This window comes from Ornithorhynchus anatinus, chromosome 2 (assembly GCF_004115215.2).
Source record: "Ornithorhynchus anatinus isolate Pmale09 chromosome 2, mOrnAna1.pri.v4, whole genome shotgun sequence".
Lineage (NCBI taxonomy): Eukaryota > Metazoa > Chordata > Mammalia > Monotremata > Ornithorhynchidae > Ornithorhynchus > Ornithorhynchus anatinus.
In genome coordinates this window covers 83,159,374-83,177,025 of record NC_041729.1, presented here as the reverse complement: position 1 = coordinate 83,177,025, position 17,652 = coordinate 83,159,374, and the positions used below count along the sequence as shown (strand labels likewise).

The window sequence follows — 17,652 nt, the reverse complement described above, 5'->3', positions numbered from 1 at the left end:
TGGGCAACCACTGGAGGTACTTAAAGAGTGGGAAGACTTGGACCGAACATTTCCTCAAAAAAGAGATCCAAGCAACAGAATGAAGTATGGACTGACGTAGGAAGAGACAGGAAGCAGGGAGGCTAGCTACAAGGCTGATGCAGTAGTAAGGTGAGGTACAATAAGTGCTTTGATCAGCATAGTAGCCATTTGGATAAAGAGGAAACGATGGATTTTAGTGATGTTGTGAAGGCAGAACTGACAGGACTTGGCAACAGAATGAATATGCAGGTTGAATGAGAAAGATGAGTCGAGGACAAACCCAAGCTTGTGAGATAGGGAGGATAGTGGCATTGTCTACAGGAATGTGAAAGACATGGGGAGGACAGGTTTTGGGTGGAAAGAAAGGAGTTCTGTTTTGGACATGATAAGGTTGAGGTATCAGTGGGATATCCAAATAGAGATCTCCTGAAGGCAGGAAGAAATGTGAGACCGCAGAGGAGAGAGATCAGGGCTGGGGATGTTGTTTTGTGAATCATCCGCAAAGAGATGGTAGTTGAAACCAGGGAGCAGATAAGTTCTCCAAGAGGGTTGGAGTAGATGAAGAATAGAAGAGGACTCAGAACTGAGCCTTGAAGAACCCCCACTGTCAGAGGATGGAAAGCCGAAGAGTAGCTATCAAAAGAGACTGAGAATAAGCAGCGAAATAGGAGAAGAATCAAGTAAGGATAGTACCAGTGAAGCCAAGGCTGGATCAACTCTCAAGAAGGGGATGTTTCACAGAGTCGCAGGCCACTAAGAGGCCTGGCAGGATTAAGATGGAGTAGAGGCCATCAGATTGGGTGAGAAGGTCATTGGTTTCCTTAGGGAGAGCCGTTTCCCTGGAGAGAAGGTGACAGAAACCAGAATGGAGGTGGTCAAGGAGAGAATTGGAGACTTACTGCACATAGTAAGCGCACAGTCACTGATTGATTTGGAAAGACAATACAGGACCTAGAGTCCTGACCACACTATATGCTCTCTCTCTCTCTCTCTCTCTCTCTCTCTCTCTCATTAACACACACATAAACAGCCCTCCCTCCCCTGCCCATCCCTTTTACAAGTGTTTGTTGTTTGCTGTTTTCCCTTTTGCGCCCTGTATCATGTTCCAGAAGAGCCACCCCATTCTCTAGTACAGTGCTCTATGATGATTTCTCGGTTTTCAGGTGGGACACAGCATTGTCTGAGGCTTTGCTTTACTATATCCTTAAACCATTTTTTCTGCTCTCTTTGCTTTCTGTTTCTGTCAGACATCTACTACTGTCATCTCTTGTCCTCATATGTCCCACACAGCACATGCTGTGTTGAAGTGAGCATAATTTTGATGCCAGGAGACTGACTTTGACCCAGGATTCCATTGTTTGGGATCCTCTCTTGCCATCTGATGGTGAATATGGCCTGTTAAGAGATGCTGATGGAATTGTTCAAGGAGAAGCAGCCTGGCCTAGCAAGTTCAGAGGACCTGGGTTCTAATTCTAGCTCTGTCATTTTCGTGCTGGATGACTTTAGACAACTCAATTTCTTTTTGCCTTAGTTTCCTCATCTGTAAAATGGGGATGAAATACCTGTTCCCCCTCCTACTTAGACTTTGTCTGATTCAATTGTCTCATATCTACCCCAGTGCTTAGTACAGTGCTGGCCACATAGTAAGCATTTAACAAATGCCACAATTATGTTGTTATTATTATTTTTATTATTATCATGAGGCTTTGGTAGGGAGTACAGGCTTCCCAGCCATAGAGGATAGACAGCAATATAGCTCTGTAAACCTTTTTTCAATGTTTTTGTATGTTATTTGTTCTGTCTGGTGCCTACAACCACACTGCTGCTACAGTCTGTTTGACCCACCCACTTGCCACCCTCTTTGTTTTTGAGTTTTCTACTTCCTTGTCTATTGTCTCAACATTGGTCAGTTTACTGCCTAGTAGTAGAATTCTGGGGTAGTGTTTAGCCCTGTGATGCCATTGTAGACTTTTGCTTGTGTGAATGGCTTTCCTGGTACAGGTTAATACTTCACTCAGCTTTCTGTAGGCTTTTAATAATAATATTAATAATTATAGTACTTGTTAAGCACTGCATATGTGCCAAGCTCTGTTCTAAGCACTGAGGTAGATCAACAACAAGATAATCAGGTTGTCCCAGGTGGGGCTCACAGTCTTAATCCCCATTTTACAGATGAGGTAACTGAGACACAGAGAAGTTAAGTGACTTGTCCGAAGTCACACAGCAGACAAGTGGCGGAGTCGGAAGCACATAATGCCTGCCAGTTTCAATGAAGTGGTTTGCAATCATGTGCATGTTTTCTTGGATGTGTGCTTCTAAGGAACAATCATTTACATAACATGCTTTGAATGACTGTCTCTAGAACACTGGATGACGTTTGAAGGTCCTTGAGTTGAAAGACTTTCCCAGGATAGAGGGAAGTGTATTCTATACTTGTATCCAGTGACTCATGACCAATAAATCAGGCTCTGGGGATCTTTGGTTGATGCCTCAGCTGTGTGTCAATTATCTCCCTCTAGACTGTAAGCTCACTGTGGGCAGGGAAAGCGTCTACCAACGCTGGTCAGCCAGCTCTGTGTATTGTATTCTCCCAAGTGCTTAGAACAGAGCACTGCCTACAGTAGCGCTCAATAAATACCATTGGTTGATTGTGCCTTAAACTGTTTAGAAGATGGTCTAAGAAATTATAACTAAGAAGTCCAGTTAAGATTTTTAAAAAGGAAAATTAAGGATGAATTTCAGGAAAAAGGCAAAAGACATTAAAAACAAGTAGATCATGGAACTGAGTCATGTAAAGCTCATTTCAACTCACCAGGATTGCAGTTTGAAGGGGAAAAATCTGCAGTAACCAGAGAATTGCCTAGAAGACTGAGTGGCCCGTTCCCAAATCCACTTATCTGCCTTACTCTCTAAAGACTGGTAGAGAGTATTATGACCTGGAAAATATTTTGGTTTCTGGATGAAGTGTAAGACTGAAGAATGAATGAGAGAGAGAAAGGATAACTTGCTGTATGTTCCTGAATGCCTTGCACCTGAGATGAGATGAAAATGTGGCATTAAATTTTAATATTGTCATTTCAGTCAGTCATCAATCGTATTTGTTGAGGAACAGTATTATTTAGGGACTTCCTCTAAAAAGTTTACCATATGAAAACAGTTTCGCTTGGCCATTCTTTAGCTGGTTCCCAACTGGTTCCCAACTCTGCCAGCATTTACTCGTGGGTTGGCAAAGTCAAATGCCTTGGCACCACTCTGAACGCTACTAGGGAGGAATCGTCCTTGGGCAAACTGAACCAAGATTTCATCTCTGGTCTCAGAGCACATTGGAGCCTGTTAACAACACATGCCCTGAAATTTATGTTGAAGAAGGTGACACTAATCAGCTCCTGCTGCATATGAATGCTAGGGGGATGACCTCTTTGAATGGTTTCCTGATTCTCAGGAAATGGTGGTGCAATATACTCTGGAAGACCCAGCCCATAAAAGATATTTGTATATCACTTGGGGCACTCAAAGAAACAGGAACTAAGTTTTCTAAATCACTTTGCAGACACTGAAGCTTCATCTAAGAACTTCATAATTGCTTTGGAGGTAGGAAAAAATGGAGTTCCGCAGGTAGAATGCCATAATACATACCTAGCCTAAAAATTGTGACCTTGGCAATACCTAAATTGTGCCGGGCATGATGGACCTCAGCCCTAAAACCTGTGGTGTCTTCTGGAAAGCCATGTTAGCCATATTAGCTAAATGAGGAGCACCGTGCCCTAGTGGAAAGAGCACGGCCTGGGCGTCAGAGAACCTGGCTTCTAATTCCAGCTCTGTCACCTGCCTGCTATACTAAGTGCTGGGGGAGATTCGAGACAATCAGCTTGGACACAGTCCATGTGCCACGTGATGCTCACAGGGCTCATCCCCATTTTACAGATGAGATAAGAGGCACAGAGAAGTTTAGTGATTTTCCCAAGGTCACACAGCAGACAATGACAGACCAGGGATTAGATCCCAGATTTCTGCCTTATATGCCTGTGCTCTTAACCTGTGTCAGGCAGCTTCTCTGAGAAAGGGGGTCTATTTTTACAGCACCCCAATCATACACCATGTACTGGGTCAGACAAATGGTCCATTCAGTCCAGTGCTCCCACACCACCTAGGGCAACAAAGATGCTTTGAGAGACAGTCTGATGGCTTGGCCTCAAGGCCTCATCCAGTCTCATGGTTGTACATCCAGCTGCACCATCTAACAGATGCAACTTTTTCTACTTATGAACCTGATTGCCCATTCATCTGTTGAATTATTCTTGAACCTTCTAAACATCCCAGATTTTCCTTCTCATAATCTATTTTGGACCACTAATCTGTGAGTTTATTCAAACCTTTCTCGCAGTTATTAATATTTTCTACCTCACAAATTCATGTGATAGCACTTGATTGTAAATGTCTTCAGGACAAGTCACACGTCTACTAAGCACTTAGTAGAGTGCTCTGCACACAGTAAGGACTCAGTAAGTACTTTGATTACTATCTTATTGATAATGAATTCCATAGGTTTATTACCTGCTATGTGAATGTTTTTCCTTGTTTCAGAACCTATTGTATTCAAAATTCCTTGGGTAGTATATCTATGAATATGAATATATTTCTATTTGAATTTGTTTTTTACTCCATTTAAAGGTTAATGTGGCTTCTTTGTAATTAATTTGTATATGCAATACAGGTTGTAAATTACAGAATGTAATAATTATAAAATAACCATCCCAGTGGAACCCTTGAGAAAAGAGCAAAGGTATCCGCGGATCTTAGCCTGGAGATGATAAGACAGATATGTAATTTTTGTGATGTGCTGGAGCAGGCTTGTGAGGTCATCCTGTCCCATAGTCTATACCCAGATTGTGTCAGGTGGTTGCTTAATTGAATTGAGGTAACACCCAGTGGATGTTTTTAAATGGCTCCACATCACCTTAAGAATACCAATTGGGCATTGTCAGACAGAGATCAGTCTTGGTTCCATTGCCCTTCAGTATCTTTATTAAGGTACTGATACAGTGAAGAAGTCAAAGAGGAACAGATGATAAGCAATAGGGGGATTGCTAGCAGAAGAACCTAATTAAGTTAGTGATATGAATTCTCAAAAGTAAAGTCATGATTAAGGTACACAAGTACAGGGTGAGAGAAGACTTGGCTATAGGCATAAGGGCAGAGAAAAATGGGGCAAATATGAGGGGCCATAAAATGACTGAGTCAGGAATGCTGTTCCACGGTGGCAGTGGAATGAAAATCTGCAGCAAGCCAATCCTTATGATAGAGTGTTATACTCCATTCTGTTACAACATTGAAAGAGAGAATGTGAAGGAATTTGAGAGAGCAACTACAGCATTTTTGAATTTAAGCTGGGGAAACAGGTCATTGGAGGAGAATTTAAAGAAATGAGGATGAGGAGGGGAAGATGCATCTTGGTCCTAGGTCCAGTCCTTAGGAGACTCTGGGGACAGTCCACCCCCATGTAGGTTGTGCTGTCTCCAACACTGGAAACTGGTTAATTGATTTGCACTCTTTATTCACTCCTCCCTCAGCCCCACAGCACTTATGAAGCTCATTTCTAGACTGTAAGCTCACTGTGGGAGGAAATGTGCCTGTTTATTGTTGTACTTTACGCTCTCAAGCACTTAGTATAGTGCTCTGCCCACAGTAAGCACTAAGTAAATATGATTGAATGAGTGAATGAATCCAAAGTTTATTTATTCACATTAATATCTGTCTCCCCCTCTAAACTGTAAGCTCATTGTGGCCAGGGGTCGCTTCTACCAACTCTGTTATATTGTATTATATTGTACTCTCCAAAAAGCTTAGTACAATGCTCTGCACACATTAAGTGCTCAGAGAAGCAGTGTGGCTCAGTGGAAAGAGCATGGGCTTTGGAGTCAGAGGTCATGAGTTCAAATCCCAGCTCTGCCACTTGTCTGCTATGTGACCTTGGGCAAGTCACTTCACTTCTCTGTGCCTCAGTTACCTCATCTGTAAAATGGGAATGAAGACTGTGAGCCCCACGTGGGACAACCTGATTCCCCTGTGTCTACCCCAGCACTTAGAACAGTGCTCTGCACATAGTAAGCGCTTAACAAATACCAACATTATTAACATTATTAAATAGGATTGATTGATTCATTCATTCATTCAAGATAAACTAGGCTGTCTCCCAGATACTTTAAATACTCAGGTGTCTGGAGCCAGGTAGCAGAGCCAGATAACTTCATGAGGCCTTTGATACAATGCATTTGGATTTGGCATGAAGATTGATGTGTCGGCCTCTAGGAAGCAGCTGCTTCATTTGCCAGTCAGAGTAAGGTATCTTGCAGTAACATCATCTGTCCAAGTAGTTCCTGTTCTCCATTCTGGACTTTGCATTTCACTCTCTCCACCCCTTTACTCACCTCTGTGATGCCCTTTTTATTTTTTTTTCTTGGACATTTGGTCCCAGCAGGATAAGATTACTCACAATCAGGTCCTGGAACACAATCAGTTCACCACCACTGAGGCAGTTCTCTTCATAACACCATGTCACTGGGTGGGACATGTGAGGGGAATGGAAGATAGCAAGCTACCCAACAGCTGCCTCATGATGAGCTGAGAGGGAGCATATTTCAAGTCGGGAAAAGGAAAAGCACAGGGAATCACATTCTCAAACAATTGGACAAAGTAGTGACTTTTTGGGGAACACCAGCAACAAAACAAGCCTTGTGGGTGGCAATTGGCCACTGAATTACTCTCCATGAGCAGAAGCTTCAGGAAGATTAGGATACCATGAGCCAGGTTCAGAAATAATGACAAGGTTGACAAGTGGCAAATGCAGCCCCAGAACAATCAATCAATCCATCATATTTATTGAGCAGTTACTGAGTGCAGAGCACTGTACTAAGCACTGTACTTACCCACAAGTCTGTCCTTTTAGGCTGATCTGATGCAATGAATTGTTGGTTCCACCTGAATCTTTTCAAGTCATGCCATGTTCTTGAATAGGGTCTCAGCCATCAGTAACACCGTCTTCCCAAATGAAGGACAGTTTTATTTAGTGAATGTGTCTAGACCTGTATTGTCTCATTTGAAATATACGTTCCTTGTGAGGAAGAACTGCATCTTGCTATATATGTCAGTTATAGCCCACTAGTGGAGTATGGGATTTGATAAATGTTCAAAAATATATTTTTTTAAATGCCACTGTTTCCTTAAGCCCATGAGTGGCAGAGTCCAGCTTTGCCTTGCAACTCAGTGATCAAATGGTTGGGGGAGAGTGATAGCTTGGTTTTAACTGCTGGAGGAGAAGCCTTGTCCAAAGCACTGAGGAAGGACAAAGCGAAGCACAAGGCATGTTCCTGGCCCTCAAGGAGATAGACATAAGCATATTCACAAGCAGTGGAATCAGAAAAAATGAAATGTTTACATATTTAATAAAATAGACATATAGAAACAAGGGCTGAGGATGAGCATAATGAATACATATTTAGGCATAAGAAGGGTTAGTAAAATTGAGAGTATTGATCATTCGCTGGGGAAGGCTCGTCAGAGGAAGTATGATTTTTGAAGGGTTTTGAAAGAAAGGTTGGGAAAGCCTGGGTCTGGCATTTATCAGTGGTGGCGGGGAGGGAGTTCCTGTCTGTGAGGACAGTTGAGCAAAGGGGTCAGAGGCCAACAAGATCAAAGTGTGGAGGGAAGAGTGCAAGCAAGGGAGTAGCAGGGGAGAAGAGCTGCTAAGTCAGAAACAGCTGACACAGAGCTGTGAAACCGAATAGTAAGGATCTTCGCTTGACTGAGGACAGAGATGGGCAATGGTTGGAGGATTCTGAGGAAAAGAGAGATGTGTGGCGAACAACACTTTAAGGCAGTAATCCAGGCAGCAACCTGGAGTTTGGACTGAAGTGCTGGAGGTGGGGAGATGAGCCAGGAGGCCGATATAATAGTCTGGTATATATGATATGATAATAATATGATAAGCACTGAACTAGGATGCAGAGAAAGTGGCAGATCTGCAAGAAATTTTTGGGGAGAAATCGGTAGGTTTGAGCAGTAGCTTGGATGTAAAAGCAAAATGACAGTGAAGAGTCAAGGTTGATACTGAGTTGGTAGACTTGGGTCACTGGAAGGATGATAGTGCTGTCATTGTGGATGGGAAATTTGGAGGAGGGGAGGGTTTAGGATGTAAGATGAGAGGTTCCATTTTGGAAATGGCGAGTTTGATATCTTGGAGGCAAAAGGAATTTTGGGATTGGATAGAGTGGGAGAAGGCAGGGCTAGAGAGGTAGATTGGTCATCTATATGGTGATGATAGCCAAAGCAATGCCGATGGATGAGTTTCCCATTAGCGGTAGGAAAGAGGGAGACGAGCAAGGGGCCCATCACAGAGCCTGGCACGACACCCACTTGTTAAGGAATGAGAGGTAAAAAAGGAGCCAGCCGAAGCAATCGAAGGAGTGATTGGAGGTGTAGGGGGAGAACAGGAGAGTATCAAAATGCAAAGCAAGATTGGGTTAGATTCTCAAGAGAAAGGAGTGGTCCACAGTGCCAAAGGCAGTGTAGAGGTAAAGGAGGATTAGGGGAGATTAGAGTCCAGTGGGCTTGGTGTGTGGAGGCTAATGGTGACTTCGGAGTTTGCAGTCTCAAGAGTAAAGCAAAAACCTGACTGAAAGTTGAGAAGAGAATTGGTTGTGAGAAAGTGAAGGCAGCAGGTGTACAGAACGCCTTCAAGGAGTTTGGACCGGAAGGGGAGGAAGGAGTCAGAGTGAGAGCTAAAGAGGGCTGAGCGATTCAGAGAGGGTATTTTGGAATTGGGGAGACTTGAGCATGTCTGAAAGCAGAGGTGAAGGATCCATCTGTGAAAGAGGGAGGTTGAACATCACGGTAAGGGAGAGGAGCAGGGAGGAAGTAATTTATTTTTAACGTAAAATCTGCATGTATGAGAAGTTAGCACAAAAACAAAATCTGTATTTATTTCTGTTTTCTTCCATTTTAGGGTGTGCTGGGTGCATCATGTAACAGGGATTTGGGTCTACCCTCTCCTGGAACACATTGGCTCAGGAGCCAAAATGATCTTCTTTGGCACTGCAACCATCTTAATGAACCTTTTATACCTCCTGGGAGAAGTTCTGAACAACTACATCTGGGATACCCAGAAAAGTAAGTATTTTTTAGGAGAGCACTAATGAATCAATCAGTTGTACTTATTGAGCGCTTAGTGTGGCACGAGCACTGTACTAAGCACTTGGGAGAGTATAATACAATAGAATCGGTAGACACTTTCCCTGGCCACCAAATTCCTTTCTAAAAGAGTATGGTGCCAGGCTCTCTCCCTTCGTCCATAACAAATCAACTGAACTAAATGTCTGCCAGGTCCTATGACCATTTTAGCAATCATTTTTTAGTTTTATAACTACTAATGATAATTTAAGAGCTGCTAGCAATTACCTGAAAGATTTACTACCCATTTGGCTTTTATTAGTAAGGAGCCTTCACAGTGTAGCAGGAAAGACCTGTCATTCAGTGAATTACTATCATTTAAGGAGAAAGGAGGGAGGAGTGTTAAAGAGTTTTAGGAGGTGCCCATCTATTTGAAAAGTGCTTTTCTTAATTAAACTAAATCTGCACATCAAACCAAACGATTATTAAGGCTACAGAAGGGTCGATCACCTTAGGAATATGTGGCTTCTTCTCATTCAGCCCTTTGTTCATCATCTAAGTGGGTGAACTTGGGGAACATTGGACCAATTCCCCAGTTCCGTGATTCTTTCCGAGGCCCAGGACTTAATTAAATCTGCAACGAGAGTAGCACAGGACCTTGGGCTGCGGCCTCTTATTGCTGGGGATAGCAAGTGTTTACTCACCACGAGCCCTCACTGGGGATACTTAATAAAAGCCAGAGCCCTCCCGTAACCTGTGATTTCATTGATTTGATTTGTTTTCCTACGTATAACAAGGCTGCCCCGTTTTGGCAAGGCAGGCACGCTCCACCCAGCTGTCCAAAGACTGCCTCCCTGTTTATGATAATGTTAAAAGCTAGAAGGTGAAAAAATAAAATGCATGACCGATCCTTACCAACGTTTGGTCCTATGGGCCAGATTAAAGATCCAGAACCTCAAAAAATGATCTTTTAAATTCTAAGAAGCCCTTGATTTCCCTGTCAATATATTCTGTAACTGGGGAGCTAGATTCTATGATCCTAAAGAGCTGTTCTCTTGCCTTCTTACTCTATTTCATTCTCCCAAGTCCTTAGTTCAATTAAAAGTATTTTTTGAGTACTTACTATATATAGAACACTGTACTAAACACTTGGTTTAGTGTAGTATACTCTAATGGGAGAGTATACTACAGCACTACAACAGAATTAGCAGACACATTCCCTACCCATAATGAGCTTACAGTCTAATTCATACTCTGCACATAGAAAACACTCAATAAATACGATTCACTAATTAAATGGGGGAGGCTAGTGGTGTCTGGTCTGTGGATCCTGGCAACTTCCCTATAAGAGGTTTCTCTTTTGGTGTCTCTACAAAATAACATACATCAATGATGGAATCAAAATGAAATGAGATGGGGAAATGGAGGAAATTCAGGGCGCACTATGAAGTCACAAAGAAACATGCTATTTGGCTTGATGTGAGGGGCCTTGGGCTAGAGGTTCAGGTTTGCTACTAATTGAGCTTCTTGGGAAGAAGACGTTTACAGTACTTATTGTCTACTCTCAACTCTTATCCTACAGGGCTTGCTTAACTCATTTGAGGACTATCGAGGCCCCAGACTGCTCCTCTTTCTGCCTCCTGCTACCAGTCCTTGGCCATTTCAGTGCTCACTCACTCTTCCCTCTGAAGATGGGCAGGGGAAGAAGTTTCAAACCAAAATGAGATTTTTTGATTATCCATGGATTCCATTTAGCCAAGATACTCTGTCCCAGAAATTTCTAGGAAGGAGAAGTGAATGAATGTTTCCTTTCCGTTCCATAACCAAGCTATTGGAGACCTCACCATTTTCATTTTCTCTAGTGGATTTTGCCACACTGATCCAGACTGGCTTCTAACTTTAAGAACAAATGGCAAATCCCATCATCATACAGAGTCTCCAACAACACATCAGTAAGGAGGATTCCTGTCTCCCAGATGCCTGAAAGATTGGCTTACCTCTCTAGTTCATACAATACTCCCAATCGGTTGTGAGAAGCGGAAAAAATATGCTTGAAAAATGGGCCCCAGAATGGCCTTTAGGCATTTGGTAATTTAAACAATCCGATCTGAGGTGTCTTTGTTGACTCATAGAGTGCTGGATAAACACCTCTGTTCTTTAGAAAGTGATTTATGGCTTTATTTTTCAACCTGAGATACCAAACAATGTGAACAAGACAGGGTTTGCCCTCTCCTTGCCTATCTCCTTCTCTTTCCAGTCTAGCCTGCTTCTCCACTAGACCGTAAGCTCCTAGAGAGCAGAGATTGGGTCTTATAATTGTATTGAATTCTCCCAAGCTCTTAGTACAGGGCTCTGCACAAGTAAGTGCTCAGTAAATACCATTGATTGATTGATTTTTTAATATGCCTTGTGATTTGATACATTTGTATCAGGCCACTTTCTTTTTAAAACAGAGGACTGGACAGCTGAAAAAAGCAAGACAATCAGCTTCACTTCACTCCTGGAAAATGTTTCCCATAGAATAGGGACAGTGGAACTTTTGATTGGCTCAGCAGCAAGACCTTAAGTCAAATGTGCTGTTTGATTTTGTTTTGATTTTCAGCTTTTGCCTGTGGCTAACCCATGAATCCTTAACTGTCAGGCACACCCAGCCCATATTTAAACTGCTGGCAACATCCAGATTCCTTTTTTTCCCCTTTCCCCAAGTAGGGTCTCACTCAGAACACTTGATTGCCTGTGGCTTTCCCACCTCTCTCCCAGATGAGCATTCCCTGATGGGGTTTGAAAAGGGTACTGGGGAGAAAGGAGTGTCTATTTACATGCAGGGCTTTAGTAATAATAATAATAACAATAATAATAATTGTACTTGTTAGGTGCTTAGTATGTGCCAAGCACTGTTCTAAGTGCTGGAGTAGATACAAGTTAATCATGTTGGACACAGTCCAAGTCCCACATTTTACAGATGAGGGAACTGAGGCCCAGAGAAATAAAGTGAATTGCCCAAGGTCATGCAGCAGCCATGTGGCAGAGCTGGGATTAGAATCCAAGTCCTTCTGACTCCCAGGCTCGTGCTCTATCCACTAAGCAAGTCCTTGTTTCTTCTTCCCTCCCTGCCCAGAGAACATATCTCCTCATGCACCCTTTCCAAAAAGATCAGAGAGCTGTGGAAATTAGGAGACCAGCGCTTAGAACAGTGCTCTGCACATAGTAAGCGCTTAACAAAAACCAACATTATTATGTCTAGTGGAAGCCCCGTCTGCAGGTTCAGGGCAACTGAATGGTGTGAGGGAAAGAGGACAAGTCTGGAAGTCAGAAGGCCAGGGCTGGAGTCCCAGCCCTGCCACCAGCCTACTGTGCAACTCTGGGCAAGTCACTTAAAATGCCCCAGGCCTCAGTTTCCCTCATCTCTAAAATGGGGATAATAATACCTGCCTTTCTCTACCTCCAAGGATGTTGTAAGGACTCCCTTCCTTCTATTAGAATTCCCTCCAACCTCCCATCAGTCGTTAGATGTTTCTCTTTTGTGATACAGTGATCTTCGAAATCTTTGAAGGAAACTTTTTTTTTAGTTTTCACAGATATTCAGGAGTGGAGAACAGTTAAATGATGAAAAAAGAAAAAGACAAAAAGTGGAGAGTTTGCCAGACTGTAACATTTCATTCATTACTCAGGAACAAGCATGTGAAAGATTGGAGTATTTTCATCACCAGGAAAATGAAGTGTATTGCCCAACCCAAACTTCTTTCAACACAGACAGTGGATTATGCAGGAAGCCCTTTGGGAGATTAGACATTCATTCTCCCTAGGTTAGGGGAAGCAAAGTAAATTAAAGTGACGGACCTGAGTTCTAATTCTGGTTTTACCACTTGTCTTCCCTGTGACCTTGGGCAAGTCACTTCAATTTTCTGTGCCTCAGTTACCTCATCTGTAAAATGAGGATTAAGACTTTAAAGCACCATGTGGGACATAGGCTGTGTCCATCCAACATGATTATCTTTTATCTACCCCAGTACTTAGTACCCGGCGCATACTAAGTGCTTAACAAGTACTATAAAAAAGTAAATTTATTTGAAGATATATAGGCAAGTAATAGAGATAGTTTGTTGGAGTGATTTGAAAAACTATTGGACTTGGAACAAAACAATATTGCATTTGATGCCACCATTGATTTATTGATGGATTGCTCTGGCTTTGAAAACCATCAGTCACCTGGCTCCCATTGCTAGAAGCCAGGTAAAAGCCAATCTCTTTGACTTCTCTGACACTCGAGGAGCTCCTGAGTCAACCTGCCTCTCCTCCAACTCCCCGAAGCAGTAGGAATCAGTCAGGGTGTGCCCCAGAGGTTGTTTGGTCCTGATTCGGGGAAAGGGTGGAGAGAGAGGTCCCTGAGTTGATTTCAGAGAACTACTGACATCAGCGCTACAGATGGCTTTTCTTTCTCTCCCAACAAGTGAAAGAAAGAAGGAAATAAAGTTATGTAATGAGTTGATGTTTAAGCAGTGTTGGCAGACATTTCATATTTTATTCAACCGTTCAAATGATAAAAGCTACTCTGCCTGTTTCCCTAGGTATGGAAGAAGGAACCGAGAAGTCTAAATTGGAATGAGCATTAATTCCCCCCAGCAGAAGAGCTAGGGAGTTTCTCCAAAGAAGACTTCTCACTCCCAATAAAGGGTGGCAACAAAGGAGAGGAAGCATAAGAAAGAAGGATGGGAGTTTGGCCTCCAGTCCAAAATGAGGATATTTATTTTTATATAGGAGGAATGGAAAAATACAATCGATTGTGAAACTACTCACACACATCATGTTCTGAACATACCTTTCCATGCATATCATGATCATTTTCAGCTTCTGGACCTTCGAATAATTATTCTGATTTCTTCTTATGTCGCTTTCCCATTTAAACTGGGAAGAATGAGCATCCCTTTGTATTTCTTGTTCAAGAAGAATCAAAGCCAGGGGGCAAGCCAGACTTGGGGCAATGTAATTAAATTGATAAAAGCTTTATTGAAAGGCCACAGTATACACAAAGGAGTAAAATAACACTGGGAAATTATGGTTGTCATTTCCAATTGCATTAATAACACCAAATATAACAGTTGCCTTAAATAGGCAGTGTTAGTCATAATATATCAATTCAAACTAACTGTAATTGCGATTGGACCCTGTAGTGTATTCACATGTGGAATTTTTTTTACCTGAAAAATGTAACGCGAATAAAGGTCAAACTTTCCCTGTCCTGTGCTTCTCAGAATCCTATATGAATCGATTATTCCATTTCTATTTAGTCTCCATCACTTATAGAAACAGAATGTCTAAGGCTGGACTTTTTTGCCCATTCTCATGTGAAATTATCACCCATTTCCATGAACCAGAGGAAAGTGCACAAATCCTAAAGAAGACATTTTAGGTTAGAAACCCAGTACCCCAGTGATTAAAAAGAAGTAATTAAATCCAGGGAGAATGAGGCAGCATTTCCAAATCGAAAATGAAGCTGATGATGATGGTATTTGTTAAGTGCTTACTATGTTCCAAGCACTATGTTAAGCACTGGAGTGAATACAAGATTATCAGTTCAGGCAGAGTCTCTATCCTACACAGGGCTCACCAGTTCAGTAGGATGCTCTCATACAGTTTTTGCTTTACACATCTGTTCCACCTGTTATGGGCTGCTGTACCACCAGGGACTAGATGGTCTCTTCTCTGCCTTCTTTGTTCCCATTAGGATCAGAACCTTAACTCATTCAGTGCTTCTCCTGAGGACCAAGTGCTCAAATCCTGAAAGAACAACTCCTTACCAGGGAATTTGCCAGAAAACCATTTTTGTTACTTAGAAGAGACTCAGATTTTTTTAAAAAAGAGGTTTGGGGGTTTGGCTCCTTCGGGTAAGAAACCGACTCATTTCTTACGATTCCTCTTGAAAATATAATTTAAATCCTCCCTTGCAAATGACATCCAAAACTTTTGCCCACAGAAATTTTCAGTGTACTTACCCATCCCTTCTATCCAAGAAGGGATATCCACTCTCCCTATCCCTAACCTAAGAGAAAGTAGATAACTACACTATGAATTCACCTCCAACCACAATTTCATTTAAAAGACATACAAAGGGGTCATGGGGAAATCAGAGACTTTTGCATTGATTTTAGTTTCATTGTTTGGTTTTTCTCAGTCAAGTGGCCTGGTTTGGTACACAGAAATTGTTAAGCCATTGCAAATAAGGGGATCATGTAATGAGACTTGTTGAAGGCTTTAGCCCCCAGCTCTCTCTCAGTCCCTTAAGGTGTGGTATTGGGCCTTTGATCAAAGCTCTCATTCTATTGGGAATTCTCCCATCTGGTTTCATTGCTAAATGGTTGGAGGACTTGGGGCTGAGGGAGAGTGCAGCCATGTTTGGTGTTGGATAAGTTACTGCAAAAACCCCTATTTCACTAAAGGAATAAAAATTAATTTTGTTTATTCTGGAATTCACTTTCTCCTTTTAATTGTTCATTTTCCTGTCACTGAACAGTGATCAGATTGCTGGGAAAAATAGCATATGGATTAAGTCCACAAGGTAAGATTGTCCAGATGGGATCACCAAAAACTAGGTCACATTTTAAGCAGAGGAAGCAAACATATGTCCTTTTCAGGGTTTTCTGGTGATGAAAATGTGAGAAAGCACACTGTATTCCATAAGTTAGTACCTTAATATATAGAAAGACAAAAATACCCTAACTGAGGAGCATAGTGCTCTATTCTGTTGTCTCAAATGAGAATCCTACTAAAAGAAAGGACTGGTCCATTAATGATAATAATAATAAAAAATTGTTAAGCCCTATGTTCCTATGTTGCTTACTATGTTCCAAACACTGTACGAGAACTGAGATAGGTACACCACAACCAGGTCAGAAACAGTCTCCACCCCACAGGGGCTCAACAGATTAAGGGAGAGGGGGAATCGGTATCTTATTCCCATTTTAAAGATGAGGAAATGGAGGCCCAGAGCAGTTAATTGACTTGCCCAAGGTCACACAGTAGGCAAGGGGCAAGAGAACCCAGAATAAAGTGGTCCAGTCTATATACTGGTCACGCTCCTTCTAAATTCAGCATGTACTGGTTACATAAGGAATTGAACTCTGCAAACTGGGCACTGAAATACAAAAGGGTTTTGTATTCGCCTCCGATTCCCACCCTATTTACCATATTCTCTTTTTACTGGCAAGGGTAGAAGTTTGCCATGAACAGGAGTCAATCACAGTTCAGGATTCAAGACAAAGGGAAGCACTTTCTTGTAATTCCCTAACAGATACTGTGCAAACACAGTGTCCTGAGCTCACTTTACCCTGTCAAATTTCTTTTCAAGAAGAAATTCAATGGGTATAAAAATGCTTTCAAGATGGGGCTGGGGGGATTGGAACCTGAGTTGCCAGGACAGGGGCAAGGAGAAAATGCTCTCTCTTCTTTTTCCTGCCTTTTTTAGTCCTTTCCCAGAGGCTGACTACAGATATTTGGCCTTCCTAAACTGAGAAAATAATTTCTGCCCCTGCTCTACTTTGCAAATCCAGACAACCAGATGCTACATGCATTTCTCTGGTGATGCAATGTGATGTAATGATGTCATATCAAGTCTGTCCACATTTTCCCAAACTAGAGCCTCTCTCCAAGGGGATAGAGTCTCAGGTTGCAAACTGGAGAGTTACAAATTCAGAGTTTGCAGAACTCCAGAATTGCAAATTTTTTCAGTTTTTATCCACTGCCACCAGCCTGCTGTCCCCTTGGCAGTGTCCCCTACAGCAGCTGCCTTCCTGGCTAATTGGCTGATGTTGGCCATGCCCGCCACTTTCCATATCACCATGATTCACCATCTTCCCTCTTTCTGTTCCCTAGTAATTCTATTTATCTCCTTTCTCTCTTTCTTTCTGTCTCTCTCTCTCCATGCCCCTCCCTATTTTTCTCCTATGAAACATTCTGAATTTTCCCCAATTTAGTAAAAATTCCTCTCCTGACTGAGAATCCAAAACAGTCATTCACCTCAGCTTTCCTAGAATATCCCTAATTGTCCAGTACAGCTAGACAATTTTACATACAGTGCTGGAGATAAAAATCACAGAGACATTAGCTACTGCCATATTAAATGAGAACAAAGGAAGGATTCTGGGGTAACAAAATGGTCAGTACAAAGTGGTCAATATTAACAGCCCTTTACCCCCAAATAAGGTAAATGTTTAAGCAACTAGAAACTGTCTGGAGGACTACTTTCTCTTATATGACATAATCTTATTTAAAGGTGACCTAAGAAATGGAACTATAAAGGAAACGATATATTTAAAATATTTACATAGCCAAACTGGTTTTCACCCTCAGTATTATGGATAATTGAATTTCTACTGTCACCTTAATCCCTCTTTTCAAAGAGATACTCAGTGAAGCCAGTCCATCTTCATGACTTCAAATGGTAGGTGACTGAGCTATTTTTGACATCTC

At 42.0% G+C, this 17,652-nt stretch overlaps 1 protein-coding gene across 2 annotated transcripts in view; it reads left to right on the top strand.

The window, feature by feature from the left end:
• Positions 1 to 15,653, top strand: part of AIG1 (androgen induced 1) — a 280,335-nt gene extending 264,682 nt beyond the window's left edge. Inside the window, exons 5-6 of one of the 2 annotated variants that reach the window (XM_029053693.1) lie at positions 9,023 to 9,186; positions 13,755 to 15,653. In XM_029053693.1, the coding sequence (XP_028909526.1) occupies positions 9,023 to 9,186; positions 13,755 to 13,792 (202 nt within the window). In that variant the 3' untranslated portion in view covers positions 13,793 to 15,653. Of the gene's footprint in view, positions 1 to 9,022; positions 9,187 to 10,768; positions 11,490 to 13,754 lie in introns of those variants that run through there. The other variant, XM_029053700.1, reaches the window with a different exon arrangement.
• The last annotated feature ends 1,999 nt before the right edge of the window (positions 15,654 to 17,652 follow it).